The sequence below is a fragment of the Eumetopias jubatus genome, unplaced genomic scaffold (genome assembly GCF_037043125.1).
Source record: "Eumetopias jubatus isolate StellerSeaLion01/CBP00866 unplaced genomic scaffold, mEumJub1_p1.0 scaffold_10, whole genome shotgun sequence".
NCBI classification, from domain to species: Eukaryota; Metazoa; Chordata; class Mammalia; order Carnivora; family Otariidae; genus Eumetopias; species Eumetopias jubatus.
Genome location: NW_028274816.1, coordinates 119,811,227 through 119,828,570, shown reverse-complemented (window position 1 = coordinate 119,828,570; position 17,344 = coordinate 119,811,227). Strand labels below are relative to the sequence as shown.

General features: G+C 39.0%; 1 protein-coding gene across 4 annotated transcripts in view; it reads left to right on the top strand.

Annotated features, from left to right (window-relative positions):
- AP2B1 (adaptor related protein complex 2 subunit beta 1) overlaps positions 1-17,344 on the top strand; it is a 122,156-nt gene that overhangs the window by 72,226 nt on the left and 32,586 nt on the right. For 3 of the 4 annotated variants that reach the window (XM_028108996.2, XM_028108998.2, XM_028108997.2), the window contains 4 exons: positions 4,096-4,137; positions 4,998-5,144; positions 7,847-7,992; positions 12,780-12,909. In XM_028108996.2, the coding sequence (XP_027964797.1) occupies positions 4,096-4,137; positions 4,998-5,144; positions 7,847-7,992; positions 12,780-12,909 (465 nt within the window). The remainder of the gene's footprint in view (positions 1-4,095; positions 4,138-4,997; positions 5,145-7,846; positions 7,993-12,779; positions 12,910-17,344) is intronic. The other variant, XM_028108999.2, reaches the window with a different exon arrangement.

Here is a 17,344-nt window from a genome sequence, read left to right as displayed (position 1 = left end):
TGCTATTGTAATATATTGCCATTGGATGAGGCTGTTTCCTTTTGGTATCTACCTGAACTAGAGCTATGGGCAGACTCAGCTAAACTTTTGGCTCAACCTGGCTCTGTTGAGAAATCATGTAACTGTACTGAAATCCCTTTAGCCCACAAGTTACAATAAGTCACCATGAAATCACTGCTTTCCATCTAGTTACTCGATTAACACTACAAGGACACATTACTATGTAGTTCAGCCTGAACTGAGCCCAATTCAGCACTACTTCAGGGATGGTAAAGTGGCCACTCTTTGGCAGTAGCAAGATGTTGCTGTTTAATGACCACAACTACTATGATTTAGATTGGAGATTAGGGGAACCAGACCACCATGGCTTGTATACCACTAACCATGCCACCATTTGGACCTGGGGTATCAGCTGCATGCCTTTAGGAAAATTCTCAATTTTGAGCATTTGAAATACTCTTTTGCTGAAACTGGCACTTCACCTGTCTTTGTCTTCCTCTGTCCTGACATTTCCTTCATGGAGAGAAGGGCAGGTTTAGTAAGGCAGTCCTGAGGACAGTGGGAAGTGGATAGCTCCAGGAGACACTTAAAACACGGTAGCTAGACGCCGAGGGTGGAGATTTAAAGCCGTGCCCTGCACACCTAGCCCTTTTCACTCAGCTCCCACCAGCCCACTGGATAACAGACATCTTCGAATTTTTACAAGTTCTCATTTGGCTGATTTTGTCCCCTACCTGATAAGTATGACCGGGCAGATGAATCTTGTCTGACTCTAGATAATACCAACAACTGAACTGACATGGTTAATGGCTAGCTCAGGCCAACATGAGAACGTTTCTGTGTTTTATTCAGCCTTCCAGCTTTCTTCTTTCTTTTTCTTGGTTACTGTCTACATCATCCTTGTTACTGTGGACAGGAGAGGCCACTCCCTGGGTAACTGGCTCCCGTCCATGCTGACATCTCTTTATTAGTCACTCTTGCCCATCACTGTGCTATCAGCCTTGTCATATTTTCCGAGAGGAGGATGATAACCTCGCTCAGGAACTTCTTCAGTCAAAGGAAAGATGCTGAATAAAGTCTGAATAATAAGTTACGGTTTTGCTAGGTAGAAAACATGTATTGAAATTGTCCTTTCCCTTTTCTATCTGGACATAACAGCACAGTTAGGTGAATCTTTATGTTTTTGGCTATGTGTCTCTTAATACCCTATAGATTCTGTCTCTTAAGATCAGAGTTCTTGATTCTGTGTTGAAGCTGAGTTGTATCTGATACACTGAACATAAACATGGGACTCCTGGATTGCTTTTCAGTTTCTTTCATGTTTTTGAATAAAATTGACAAGCAGCATGGTGGGGAGAGTACATTCAGATCTTACCCAGCTAAGATAATATTCATATAATACTCAAAGATACCAAGAATGAAGTCTAAGAAAATAAGGGCTATACATGGGCTTTATTTCCTTTGGAAATAACACCACCAGTGAGTGCCTTTTCTCAATGCCTTTTATTGAATTTAGCATATAGGATAAAACTGCCATTTCTCTTCCAGTGTGGTTTTTTTTTTTTTTTTTCTTTCCACTGAGTGCCAATCAGGTCCATACAGAATTCCATCTCTTTTAAGCTTGGATTGTAAGCCTGGCCAGAAGGGAGAAGAATGGTTGAGGGGAAGAAGAGGTAAGCCCATTAGAAAGTCAAAGCAGATCAAAGCATCAAGACAAATGAGACACTGTGCATCCACCCCTTTGTTATTAAGGGTTTTTTTTGTTTTTCTTCTTCTCCTCCTCAAGGTCTAGCTTTCTTTTTATTCAGGATTTAGCTCCAGAGTCATTTTCAAACAGGTAAATCTTTTCTGATTCCAAACATTAATTATCTAAGGCATTGGTTTTCAACCTTGTCTATACATTAGAATCACTGGGAGAGCTTTTCAAAATTCTGATGCCCAGGCTCCACCCCAGAACAATTAAATCACTACCTCTGGGAGTGAGACTCCAGCATCAGTATTTTTTTTAAATGCCCCCCAGTATACACACACAGGTGGTTGATTTATTGTGTGTATCTAAGGTTGATAAAACACAACTGTAGTAGTTATTAGTACTCTTATTCTATGAAACGTTCTAAGGTTTTATGAAGGAGAAATTAAAAAATTGAAGACCTCCCATAATCAGCCTGCCTTTGCAAACTTATTTTGTGACTTTTTTTTAAACACATATCTACCCTGTGCTCAGTCTAATTGGACCACTCCTTCTTCTTGATCTTGCTTTTATTCATGTTTTTTACAGTGTTTGTGCATGCTGTTTGAGAAATAACCTCCCCCTTTTTGCTTTTATAATCCCACACTACCACCTCTTTGAAGCTTTTCATTATTCTTCAGCCAAAAGGAGGCTCTTCCCTTCAGTATTTCTCTCTCTCTCTCTCTCTCTTTTTTTTGCTTTAGAATATTCTGTGTGGTTTTGCATTCATGTTTTATTTCTCCTGCCAGTTTGCAAAGTCTGGGTCTCATTCATCTGTGTATTCCCCTCATTGCCTGGCATCTTTACATTCGCCATAGTGCCTTGTATCCAAATGATGTTATATAAGTGTTTGAATAAAAGGTGGTTTTCAGACGTGTGCTATTGCAGAACCAGAGAGAAAGCAGATGTGTGATATCTTTTCTCTTTGCTTTCAGACTTTTCCAGTTGTTTCAATTCTTTGTTGTGGTAACCTTTTTATTTATTTACACATGTGATTTTTGGCTTATTTTCAACCATTAAGTAATCTTCAGGAACCAGGCTCTTCAAGGTTTGGAGTGCTCTGTAACTTAGAGCAGAGAATGCTTATTAATGCTAGTTATGAAGCACCTGCCCAGCCCATTTTCTGTCATGGTGTGGAAACAGGATTTTGTCATAGGTCTCACTGTTTTTCAGGATAGATTATTTTTTAGCTTTTGGCAACCCTGTTTCATGTATTTTTTCACTGAGAAGATAAATCCGCTTTCTCAAATCCTGAAAACCAGTACAATTTTGCTTTTTAACATAACCACAGCACAAAGATTTCCAAGTTTCTACCACTAAATGACAGATAATAAAGGAAACAGTGTTTGTAGAGCAGACAAGGCATTTGGTGATTCAAAGAGGAATTTCAGATGCACAGTGAGAACTAGGGAAGAGGCAAATGCGGAACTGTAGCCAAAAAAGGTGGTGTTCGCTTTTTATACAGCACTGTTAGTTGTGTGTATGTGTGTTTTATGTTTCTTCATGCCAGCTATTTTCAGGTTCAGTTCTTCTTTAATACTTTTGTCATGGATGCCTGGCTTCGGGATGAATTATATCAGAGCCCTGACAGGGGGAAAGGCTAGATTAAGACCATGTGGAATGATGATTTTCCTGTCACCTAGCTAATTAAGTCCATCTAATTCTCCAATAGTTAGCATCCTTTTACGTGATCTCCAGATAAGTCACAGCATTTCTCCTTAGTACTATCGACTGTGAAAGAGATTTGAAGCATTGCATGCTTTCCTACTTCCTCCCCGGGTAGGGTATCTTGACCTCTCCCAGCTGTTTTCTTTCTTAGGAAAGTTCTAAATTCTAAAAATCACTCTTTCCACCTGTAATTTTTGAAGCTTGAAATTGCTCAATACTGGTTTGGTTCCCACCTTCTCAGTGGGACAGCAGGTTTTGTAGATCAAAGCACATTTTAGGTTTTCTTTGCTTTTCTTTTTTTTCTCCCTTAAATTTCTTTTTAGAGGAAAAATAAAACACTTTCAAGACATTACTGCTTGTTGATAGAGCTTCTTGGAATATGTAAATTCCTTAAATCCGGTTAGGTTTGTGCCTGTGTACCCCAGTGAGAAGATTGGATCTGAAACATCCCTGAGATGTCCCAGCTCCATCTTCTTTGCAAGTTTTCTCAGAACTCCCACACACCATCAGTACCACTACTCGATTCCCCTAGGACATGTTTCTTTGCAATCTAGAATTTCTTTAAGCTTTGGGAGTCAAGTTGAACAGCATGTATTCCCAGCAACTTGGTAGAGCAATTTACAGATTCTATATGGGCATCTAGTACTTAGCTAAATGAACTCTACCTCTCTCTCCTCTCTCTCCTTTCTCTCTTTCAGCTTGGCAGTGACCTTGGCGGGGGCATTGGAGGAAGTCCGGCAGTAAGTGCCATCCGTTTTTTTCACCATGGGATGCGCTGCCCCCTGTTTGATGCCTTTCCTATGCACACATTCTCAGACCAGTCACCGCTGCTGTCTAGTGTTGTACACCAAAACCTCTATAGCAGTATATGAAGAGTAGAAAGTAGCATAGGGTTACTTGGATTCTTCGGAGGCATACACCACATGTGGTGTAGGGACATCTTTAGGGATTGGCGCTCTGGTGTCTACAGAGATCTTTGTCTTCCTGACATTAAAGAGCTAAAGGAAATGGAACCTCCCATCTTGACTGGAGAATGCTCTTATTCTCTAGTGTCATCTACAAAGAACTTGAGAGAGTCAGCGGACTCAGAGGGAGACTCTTCTCGTAAGTGACTGAGTTTGGGGGGGGGGTATGAATATCCATCTCCCCCCAGGAGAGTTTCCTACTAGATATTTTATGCCTAAATGTGAAAGTAAGACTTGTCTGCACCCAAGTGGAAATAGAACTGCTTTCTGAGTTGGATGGTTCTTCTTTCTATAGAAACAGACTCCCCCTTCATTAAGGTACATGTAGGCCTTTTGCACAGAATCATGGAAGCTAAAATTGGAAACAAACAGAAAAGATCTTGGATCACTGTGTTCCTGGTCCTACTGATTACTCTCTGATAGAACTTCTAAAGAGTGTCTGTATATTATCAATGATGAAAAAATAACTGTGATGATTAAGAGGACAAAGAATATACTAATTCAGCTCCAAGAATATTGTAATTATGGTGTGTCCTTACTGTTTTACCACTACTACTAAAATATAGAGCAACATGTTAAGGGCTATTAATCTGTTTTTCCTGGTTTCCCCGCCCCCCTTCCCTTTTTCCCTGCAGGTGGGACAGTCCTTCATCCCCTCATCAGTGCCTGCAACCTTTGCTCCTTCACCTACTCCTGCTGTGGTCAGCAGTGGTCTGAATGACCTGTTTGAACTCTCCACGGGAATAGGCATGGCACCTGGTGGATACGTGGCTCCTAAGGCTGTAAGTAAAGTGATATTTTCTTAATGAACAATACCTGAATTACTTAACTGTATTTTTTGTTACTTCCACTGATAGTAAGTCCAAGGTTTGGGCCCTTGTCCTAAAGGATTTAAGAGGAAGATGAAAAGTAGCCTGAAATTTAGCAATACGAGAAGCACCATAGCATCTTCATTAACTATTTCTATAATTAGACTTAAAATTGGAGATATTAAATATTTGTGTTTAGAAATACTGTCTGGTTTGTCAGCACTGAAGTCAATCTAGTGTAAACCCAGTTAATGTAACCGTGAGGGGCGGAGGGTGGCAGGGTATAGTATAGAGGAATAACATTTTTAGTTCTCTTTCCTTCCATTCCCCTTTTCGATTGGTATTACGTGTGGATTCTAGAGTGCTGATGCTCACATTCGGCTTTCATGGATTTTAGTGTATGTTTTTAGAGTTCTGATTTAGGTTTCTGTCATTGATGTTTTTCTAGTCTCAACCTTGCATAATGTCCTGCTCACACTGAATTTCAAAAGTGGAAACTGCTGTAAGTGAAGCTTATTTCAGCCTTTGGGAATAGTGCCATCCGGGCTAGGCCCAGTTTCTTGTAATTGTGCCTTTCTGGGGGACAGTATGCCTGTTTGTTTCCTGAACTCTCTGCCTGTTCATCTGACTCTGGAGGATCCCTGTTAGAGTTGTAGACCAGTTGTCCATTCCAGGGGTCATAACTTTGTCTACACAGCTGCTGAATAGAGTAACCAAAAATAGGATTTAAAACTGAGCCATAATATTTTGGCACAATACAATAACTTGGTTGTGAGGTTTCTGTGTTGGATATTATCCCACAGACTTTTAATTATTGGTTAAAAAATTATTTAATGCATTTGTTTACTAATATTAAAATAATATGTACAAATGACAAATTTAGGTAATGTAGAAATGACAGATGGAAAATTAAGTTTATCTGTCCTCACTTTCCCATCGATAGCCACTATTAACTTTCTCGTGTGTCCTACCAGAAGAAAAGGATTATGCATATACCTATATGTCTGTGTTCTTTAACAGAACTATGTAAGGGGAATATACTGTTTTGCATCTAGTTTTTTCTCTACTATATTATTTTGAATGTCTGTATCCACTGTATTGATGTGCCACAACTTATTTAATCATTCTCCTGTTGGATGGACCTACAGGTTCTTTGCTTGGTCCTATCACCCCCCTCCCCACTTTTTGTTATTACAGTGTTGCAGTGAACATCTTTGCATATGTATATCCTGGTATACATATATTTTTTTATCCTGGTATACTTTTGTAAATATAGCTATAGGGTAAACCTGCAGTGTGCTTGATCATTTAAACATTTTTTTTTTAAAGATTTTATTTATTTGACAGAGAGAGACACAGTGAGAGAGGGAACACAAGCAGGGGGAGTGGGAGAGGGAGAAGCAGGCTTCCTGCTGAGCAGGGAGCCTGATGTGGGGCTCGATCCCAGAACCCTGGGACCATGACCTGAGCCGAAGGCAGACGCCTAATGACTGAGCCACCCAGGCGCCCCGATCATTTAAACATTTTAAAATAGACATTCTCCACTTCCAAAGGTGACATCACATTATATTCCCAGCAACACAGTACAAAGTGCCAGATTGCTTAAATTCTGTATTGAGTATTATTGACTTTTAGGATTTTTGACTCTCTGATAGATGAAAAATATCTTATGGTTGTTTGATTTCATTTTCTTCCTTCCTTTCCTTTTTGTCTTTAGCGTGGCTGAATATGTTTTTATGTTTATTCCACCCACTGATGCTTCTGTATTGTGTCTTAGATGGTCAGAACAGTTCATGAATTTCCTGTTTCTTTTTTTTTTGTTTTTTTAAGATTGATTGATTTTTAGAGAGCGAGCGAGAGCAGAGGGAGGAGCAGGGGAGAGGGAGAGGATCTCAAGCCGACTCCCTGCTAAGCTCAGAGCCCAAATCAGGGCTTGATCTCATGACCCTGAGATCATGACCTGAGCCAGAAATCAAGTCAGACACTTCACTGACTGAGCCACCGAGGTGCCCCCTGATTTTTTTTTTTTTTTTTTAAATTAACTTACTGTCCAGGATTATCACAGGTTCTAGGGCCAGGGATGGGTAATGGATTATATAGAGAAGATAGGCATTCAAAGTACTTAAGCCACATCTAAGTACTATTTACCAGAAACTATAGCAAGAGTTAACAACATACATAAGACATGGTCCTTGCCTTTAAGATGACTGATAATGGTTTTAGTGATGATTTAAAAAAAAAGTCTTCAAAGATACAGACATGCTACTTTCATCAGTAGATTCAGTTCCTTCCCTTTTTAAGCCTTTTAGCAAAGGTGCTAATAATAATAATAATAATAAAATTATACTCATTGGAATTTCTCTTTTTCTTGTATATACTTTTGGTAGCAGTAGTCAAGCAGTAAAATGATCAAGTTGAACAGAAGATGGAGAACTAGCCGGGTTATTCATAGACTGTTTTCGTGTGGGTTTAGTTTGGTTTGGTTCTTCAATTGAGAACAATCTCAAAATTCAGAGAATATCCAGAGCCTTTTGCATCTGACTTGATATTTATAGTATAAAAATCACCATAATTGCCTAAAGAAGCGAAATCTTAATTTCATCTTTATATATTCAAAACAAATAGCATTGAGATAAATCTTGTGTGGTTCCATTGGGCTCTATACTGTCTTTTAGGTCTGGCTGCCTGCAGTAAAAGCTAAAGGCTTGGAGATTTCCGGAACATTTACTCACCGCCAGGGGCACATCTATATGGAAATGAACTTCACCAACAAAGCTCTGCAGCACATGACAGACTTTGCAATCCAGTTTAACAAGAATAGGTAGGAAGTCTGAGTCCGCAGCTCGGGTCATGAAACTTGTGCCTTGTCTACAACAAGCCAATGTTCCATTTTTAACAATGCATTAAAAACTCTCATGTTGGCAGATGTTGGGTGTAGAGTGAGAGCTGGTCTTGCATGTCTGTTCACTTGTCAGCTTCAGCTCTGGAGGCCCTAGGGAATTTCGTTGGGAAACTCATCCCTATAGAAAAAGGAAACCAGAATTTACTTACTGCCTTCTTAAAGGATTCTAGGACTAGAAAGTTTTTAATAAGCCATTTATTTAAAAAAAAAAAGTTTTAATTAAAATCCATTTATTCATTCAACAAATAATTGTTTAGCATCTATGTGCCAAACATTTCTAGGTACTGGGGCTAGAGTAGTGAACAAAACAAATGAATATCCAAAGCCCACATTTTGTTGGGAAAAATGAACATACTTTGGTTGATGTCAAAAATTTGAAACATAGTATACCTGTTAGCTAAATAATGTAGGCAGACAGTCTGCTTTTAGCAATAAATTCTTTGCCTTATTAAGGGAGGGAGCATGAAGATGTAAATACTGATTTTCTATGGTTCTGAAACATCACTGTTTTTTATTAAATATCGTGGTTCAGGAAACTGCCTGCTAGACTTTGATGGCAGGTCCATTCATAAATACAAGATAATCAAACTTGTTTCTAGCAAAGTAGTAATTGGACCCTTAAAGCAGATTTAATAAAATTTATCAGCGACAACTTGTATCAGTGATTGTCTTACTTATTTCTAAGCATTTGGAAATAACTTTTATACCTTAGATTGAAAGTTTGGCACATTAGAAATCACTTATCTGGAAAGTCTATGTTTCCTTTTGTCAGACTAGTTCTATTTCCAGCTATTTACCAATTTTAGCCATTCTTAAGAGTTTATAGTGACTTGCATTTTAATTTATTTCTCATTTTAATTTGCATTTCCCTAATGACTAATGATACTGAGCAATTTTTTTCATCAATGTATTGACCATTATATCTTTAGTGAAGTATCTGCTCAGATCTTTCTTTTTTTAGTTTTATTATCAAGTAGTAGAAGTTCTTTATATATTGTGGATACAAATCCTTTGTCAGATATACCTCTTGCAAATATTTTCTGTGGATTTATTTTCTTAACAGTGTCCTTCAAAAAGTAAAAGTTCTGTATTGCTTATGCTCTTTATGTTCTAAGAAATCTTTGGCCCGTGGATACAAAGATCTTTTTTTCTGTTTTTTTTTTTTTTTTAATAGAAGTGGTATAGATTTAGCTCCAACATTAACTTTTATAATCCATTTTGAGATAATTTTTAAATATGGTGTAAAGTAAGAGAGTCAGAGTAAACTTTGTTTTCCCACAGTAAGCCTTGAAGTCAGATAGTACAAACTCCATTTTTGTTCTTTTTCAGAATTGTTTTTGGTTATTCTAGGTCCTTTACCTGCTGGGATTTTGATTGAGAGTGTAGATCAGTTTGGGAGAGAATTGACATCAAACAATACTGAGCTCTAATCTATCAGCTTGCTTTTTTTATTTAGGTCATCTTTAACTTCTCTCTGCACTGTTTTATAATTTCTCATGTACAGATCTTGCCTGTCTATTGTCAGATTTAAGTATGTCATAGTTTTGATGGTATAGTAAGTAGCATTCTTTTCATCTTAATGTTTATTTCTTCCTGGTATATATAGAAGTAGAATTGATTTTTGTATGTTGAACTTGCATCGTGCAACTTTGTTAAATTCCCTTATTAGTTCTGGTAGCTTTCTTGTAGATTCCTTACAGTTTTCTACATAGATAAATCATTTTGTCTGTGGATAGAGAGTTTTATCTTTTCCTTTTCAGTCTTACACCTGTTCTTGTCAGACTGTACTAGGGTCCGCAGTAAATGTAGAGTGCATGTGATAAGAAGGGACATCTTTGTTCTGTTTTAATTCTCTGGGGGAAAGCATTCAGTCTTTCACCATTAAGTGCAGTGTTAACTGTAGGTTTTTCATGGAGGTTGAGGGAGTTCCTGCTCTTGATCATTAATTATTAAATTATTATAAGTTGGTAAAAATGTCCGATGCTTCTTCATTTATTGAGATGATCATGTGGTTCTTTTTTAGTGTATTTATATGATGGATTACAGTGATTGATTTTTTTTGAACGCTACCCCAATCTTGTATTCTTGGGATAAATCCTGTCTGGTCAGGATATATTGTCTGTTTTTACGTATTGCTGAATCTAATTTGCTAAAATTTTGTTGAGTGTTTTTTGCGTCTATGTTATTGATGTAGTTTAGTTCATTTCTGACATGATTTATTCTTTTCTATTATTTCTTTCCTGAGTTCTATTGACTCCTTTATCTTCTCCTCTTGTCTGGCCATCTCTGCCCCAAGTGCTTCCTTCACTGTTACGTGTTCTCCTTTGGTGACTGCAATTGCTTTATTAAGTGTGTTTTTCCATTAACTTCTGTATAAATGTTTCTTTTTTTTTTTTTAAGATTTTATTAGAGAGAGAGAGCACGTGTTTGTGAGCAGGAGCTGGGGGAGCAGGGAAGGAGACGGGAAGAGGGAGAGGGAAAAGCAGGCTTCCTTCTGCGGGGCTTGATCCCAGGACTCTGGGATCGAAGGCAGACACTTAACCAACTGAGCCACCCAGGCGCCCCCATAATTTCCATTGTTTTTATGGCAAATTGTTTTTAAGTATGTCTTATTTGTTAGTAAGTTTTGTACTGCTGTTTTTCCACTTTTTATAATAGTGTCTTTGAGTGCTGTGCTTATAGCATTTGATACTCCTATCTGAAAGAGTTGGAATTTGCAGGACCTGCTATTAGCAGGAGGCTCCTGTAGACGAGGAAGATAAGCCAGGGTCAATTTTTTAGGCTTTGCTACGCATGGACTCTCCCTCCTTTGCTGTGGTGTGGCCACAACTCCTCTGCCTCTAAGAACCTGACTTTATTCAAGACGACTTTATTTCAGTCCTGAGCTCTACAGATTCTCTTACTGCTTTCTGCCTCTGAGGAACACAGCCCTATCTCCCGGTATCTGTTTCCCCTTTACAAGGCTGCTTTCTTGAGCTCTGTTACCTCCAGGCCCCCCTGGGGACTTTCTACCTTCTTTCTTCACCTGACCTCTGCATTCCCTGTTTGGTATTTGCCCTACTCAGTAGCGCTTGGCACTTGGAATGGGTTTCTCTTCTGAGAATGGATATTTATGGTCAGTATCTGAGGCCTGCAATCACTAGTTGCCTCTGAACTCTCTGTGCCTCCCTGCTGCACCTCCAGAGCTTCTCTCACCAGTTCTGCTGATCTCGTGTGCTTTGGCCACATGTAAATATAATTGGGAGTTTGTGGGTTTCCTCGGACTTGTAGTTTTGCAGAAGGTGAAATTGTAGATTAGTAAGGAATTTTCCCCTCTTTGTTTCCTCTGTTATCATTTCCAAGAGGAGCAATTCGAAGATTAGGAACTAAACTGCTGTCATGTTTCTATCCCAATATTGCCTTCAGAGATTGCTGACCATGAGAGCAAGATCAAAAGAACAGAATGGTTTTTTGATCTATAAATGTTACACAAAAATGAGTGATGTGTGTTCTCAGGATCACTTTATTATTACATTTTGATATTCTAAAGCATAGTTTAGGAAAAAGAAAATGTTTCTTTGCCATCCTTTGACTCTTGAAAGATATTACCTATATAAACTCTATAGTTCTTTATATTACCTATATAAACTCTATAGTTATTTTATAAGTATTATAGTCCCATCTTCCTTCCTGAGGCTAATTAGAACACAAATTCAATATAAATTTATATCTTTCATTTGTGTATTTGTTACACCTGTAGGCCCACTTTTACCTTTATGCTCCATCTATTTGAAATTCTTATATTTCTTGTACATAAGACATGCCTGTTCTTGGGGCACCTGGGTGGCTCAGTCTGTTAAGTGTCCAATTCTTGATTTCAGCTCAGGTCATGATCTCAGGGTCATGAGATTGAGCCCTGTGCTGGGGGTGGAGCCTGTTTAAGATTCTCTCTCCTTCTGCCCCTCCCACCCTCCCTGCTTGGGCGTATGCTCACTTTCTCTAGCATGCACTCTCAAAAAAAAAAAAAAAAAGTCTGCTCTCATATGTATTTGTTATTTATGTAACTCCAGACTCAGGTTTTTCCCATCTCTTTACTATTCTTGTATTGTTATTAGACAGGCTTCTCTGTGAAGTCAAACTGGTGGGTACATACTCTGTGCCTCAGGCTTAGAAAGTGACCAGCTTGTCCTCGTCGTTTGGAATGTCTAAGCCAATCAATTTTGCTTTACTTTCACTGTCTCTTTTCTAGTGATTGTGTCTTGCATAGGTAAACAAAAAAGAAAATTAGAATTACCAGTAAGTAATCTTCTGGATTACTGAGGCAGGTTATCAAGCTAGTGAAATAATGTCAATTTATTGTACTTTACAGGGTGTGTATTCTTAAGTCTTCTTTCTCCCAAGGATTTTCTAAGGAAAGATGTTTTTAAAAAGAGAGAGAGAGAAACTTACTAAATCTGTCCCTCTAGTGGTGTGAAACATAAGAAACTAGCAAAGCAATTCTGTGCTTATGAATGTTTTCTCCTTCCTCAAATCCATTTAATGGGAAACGGGTTATATTGTAATCAGTTTACAGCAAATTAGAATTAAGCATCTTGTTTCCATTGTTTCTTCCATTTAATTTTATTAAAAATTATGTTCAAACGGAGTAAAGAGCCATTGAAACCCAAAGATGTGGCTAAATCTTGCCTTCTGATTAACCTCTGGAATTTTTTCATCCTTTTTCGTAGCTTTGGTGTCATCCCCAGCACTCCTCTGGCCATCCATACACCGCTCATGCCAAACCAGAGCATTGATGTCTCCCTGCCTCTCAACACCTTGGGCCCAGTCATGAAGATGGAACCTCTGAATAACCTGCAGGTTAGAGTTTTACTTCACTCGGGGGGTGCAACTTGATACCTTTCTGATTTTATTTCATTTATGTATAAAACAACCACTCTCTCTTGCTCATTATTAGATTTGGTCGTGGAGTATTCAGATTTGAAATAACTATGGAGAAGAGTTTATTTGTTTTTTAGAGAGCACAGGGGAGGGGCAGAGGGAGAGAGAGAATCTTTTCTTTTTTTTTTAAGATTTTATTTATTTGACAGAGAGAGACACAGCGAGAGAGGGAACACAAGCAGGGGGAGTGGGAGAGGGAGAAGCAGGCCTCCCGCCAAGCAGGGAGCCCGATGCGGGGCTCGATCCCAGGACCCCAGGATCACGACCTGAGCCGAAGGCAGACGCTCAACGACTGAGCCACACAGGCACCCCGGGAGAGAGAGAATCTTAAGCAGACTACACACCCAGTGCGGAGCCCAACTCACGGCTTAGTATCATGACCCTGAGATCATGACCTTAGATGAAGTCAAAAGTCATTTGCTTAACCGACTGAGCCACCCAGGTGGCTTTTTTAATTAAAAAAAAATTTTTTTTTAATTTTTTTAATTTAAAAAGAAAAAGGTCATATTGGTGCCTAGCTGGTACCAGGCACCAATGAGTAAAAGAATGAGTAACATAGGAGGTTACCCATTCTTTTACTCAACAAACATTTAGAAACTTTTAAAGGTTTTTTTTTTTTTTAAGATTTTATTTATTTATTTATTTATTTATTTGACAGAGACACAGCGAGAGAGAGAACACAAGCAGGGGGAGTGGGAGAGGGAGAAGCAGGCTCCCCACTGAGCAGGGAGCCTAATGCAGGGCTCGATCCCAGGACCCTGGGATCATGACCTGAGCCAAAGGCAGACACTTAATGACTGAGCCATCCAGGCGCCCCAAAGATCATATTTACAAACCTCTTTTCTAAAGACTTTTGTAGCGGATTTGTCATTTATATGAGAATAGATTTATGTAGAGGTTATCTTTGAACACACAACCACAAATAGAGTTATTTGGATTTAAAGGCCCCCTATTAGCACATAACTATGATAAGTAGCAGTGTCTTAGAGGAGCTCAGAACTTTATCAGGTCTACAAGAGCCTCTCGATCTTGAAAGTACTGAATTTTTTAGAACACTTAAGTACTAGCTGAGAGTTTCATTCAGTTTTCATCTGTTTTGAATTTCTCTTTGAAATATAAGCCTTCTGGGTTTCAAGCAACATGAAGGCAGACTGGTAAGCTTAGAAGCTCAAGTGTAGCAGTATCAAAGGGTTATTAATACAGATATAAGCCCTAGATGTTATGGGTTTTTAAATGCTCACAAGGACAAGAGAGACAGCCCTGGGTCCACCTGAGATTGGGAACTGTAAGTGATCTCTGCGCAGAGCTGAGACCCTGGAAGGGTAACTCTCTCAGTGGATGGGAAACTGGGAAAAGTGCTTATAGTAGGGCAGGTGATGGAAAAGTTTCTCTCTGACCAACATTCTGCATGCCCTCTTATGACAAATCCAGGGCCCAATATTTTGCCATACATGGCATAATATATGGGCATATAGCCCAAACTTAGGTACAGTGTTCTCCAAACCAATAAATTAATGTAAAATTGGTCCAGGACTGGTGAAACTCAAGGTACCTGGCAGAAGCAAATGCAAAGCAGTGGTTTTGCAACAGCTCTAAGCTTCAGAGCCATCAGGACTCCCAGCTGAAAAGAAAATCTCTTTTCAAAGTGAGCTCACAGGGGTGGCACCTGGGAGGCACAGTCAGTTGAGCATCTGCCTTCGGCTCAGGTCATGATCCCAGAGTCCTGGGATCGAGTCCCTCATTGGGCTCCCTGCTCAGCGGGGAGCCTGCTTCTCCCTCTCCCTCTGCCCCTCTGCCCCTCTGCCCCTCTTGTGTGTGCTCTCTCTCTCTCTCAAATAAATAGTCTTTTTTTAAAAAAGCTCACAATCTGAACCATAAAAAGAGGGAAAGGTATACTATGAAAGACAGAAGACACAGCAGACAGAGGATGAGGACTCCCCTTCCACCAGGAACTTGAAATGAATAGTCTGAATGAGACTAAAAATATAAAATATGTTTAAAATGATTAAAGAAAAATATCAACCTTCCACTTTCCAGTCAAGACAGGTGGGATACCATTGCTCAATCATCTGGAAATACCAGTGTGAATCCTAGTACTGATGGTGAGACCTCACCAGTACAATTACTTGGAGTTAAGACGAATTGGGTTCTTGGGTAGTTTAAATACCAGCACACCAGGCCTATTCACCAGTTCACTACCTTGTTGCCACAGTTAGTGGATGCCTCTTTCTCTGCAAAGGGTGTAATGACTTGGAGCAAAGACGAGTGAGTCATGAAAGAACTTGGCTCAGACTAGAAGAACAAAACAAGGATTACTGTGCAGATGGAATCGGCTGTTACTATGATGCGAGCAGTGTGTTAAGGGGCTTTTCCAGCACAGAATCCTGAAGTAAGGAACTAACCCAAATCTACACCTGCTCCTTTTTCATGGAAATCTAACCTCCTGTTGGCCCGTAGAGCCTCCAGCACAGTATTTGAGGACAGTCAGCATGACTACAAGAATGCTTTACTGTAGAAGTAGGAAAGGGAATTTAGGTCACAGAAACCAGGGCAAATTTTTCTGCTCTTAAAACAGAAAGGAAATAATAAGTAAATGAATGTCAGTTTACCTTCCTTTTTGTATTTTCATTTCTCATTCAGTGAAATGAACATCCCGAATAAGGAACCCTCATAAGAGCAGTTGAATCTTAGTCCAAATCCTTCCCCTCAAAAGTACTGATTAGGACTAGTAAATTTTTGTTTTTGCAAACCTGAAGTTAGAAGAAGCAGACTTTTAAAAATTTTATATCTTCTGTCAAGGATGCCATAATTATGGTGATTTTCTCATTAATTGACATTTCCCAGTGGAGAAGATGAGCAAAAACTTAAAGAGAAACCTTCTTTCCCCCCACTATGAGCAGCTCTATTTAATGTCTGCTGGTGCTAGTTGAAAGTAATGGCTAGCTTAAGGTGGGTGGTTTACTTCAGATTTCAGCTTCCATTCTGCCCTTGTCCCAGTATAAACAAAAAGAATCAAATATTAACTCCAACAAGCTTAGATCATAAAGATCCAGATAAAGCCAGGTAAAGATTGATTGGCATTTAAACATTATATTTGCATAGTGTTTGAATTCAAGAACTCACATGGGAAAATTAGTGCTTTTCTACTTCAGACCATAAAATCAGGAAAGAAAAAAATTGTTTGGAGTTTGAGGAAAAGAAATTTTGAAGGCAGTGTGGGTTTTAAACTATTTTGGCTAATTTCATATCAATATATAGGACAAATAAACCCAGCTGCCAAAACTGTCGTGTAGCACTTAGTACAAAAACGTTTCATTACAGTGCTCAGTAAACAACTTACTGGCTCATAGTCTGTCTGAAACACTATTGAAAGGCTAAAAAGACACTGTTCTCTCTTAAAATGTAAAATATAGTCTACTTTAGAGACAAGAATTAAGTACCTAGTAAAGATGTGAGCCTAGAAAATGTCTCCTACTGTACCGATGTTGGTTGTCAAAGCCTTTGCGAGTCCAATTTATAAATAAAAGTTTAGCTTGCCTCTGGTGGGATCTTCTCTTGAATTTATTTATAGCATACAATTATATTCTTTTAAAAAGAGAATTCCCTCTATTTAAATAAAACAAAAACATTAACAAATGTCTAAATGAATTACTTCTAAATGAGTCTTCTCTGACTCTGATATCCTTGACTTTAATTTCATCTCTGTTAGTTGCTTAGAAACATTTTCCCAATATACTCTTCAAACTTGACACCTGGCAAGTGACTGCTTCTTCAAGTCAGTGTCTGCAAAAAGACAGTAGACTTAACGACAGAACAGGTGTTCATCCTGGGCTTTGCGCAGATGCTGTAGAGTTCTCACCGCTGCTTTGCTTCCTTTCTCACTGGGCCATAAACCCTTATGAGATCATTGGTTTTAATTTTGTCCAGGGTTTTAAAAACAATTATTTTAGAAGATTTTATTTATTTATCAGAGAGAGAGAGCACAAGCAGCAGGCAGAGCAGGCAGAGGGAGAAGCAGGCTCCCTGCTGAGCAAGGTACCCCCTGTGGGAATCGATTCCAGGTCCCTGGGATGACCTGAGCTGAAGGCAGATGCTTAATGACTGAGCCACCCAGGAGTTCCTAAAAAAAATTTAAAGAGTCAACTAGTTGTATAGTTAGTTCAGAACAACCCAGTTCCCAGCCTTTTCTCCCCAACATAGCCCCAGTTTTCTCTTTCCATGGTCAATCTCTCTTGCTTCTTGCAGTTGAGACTTTTTGCATTTATCTCTCTGAATAAAATGCTTGGATTGTGACTTCTGGATTTTTCCATTTTAGGTATTCTTTAACGTCTTTCTGCACTCACTGATGTCCTCT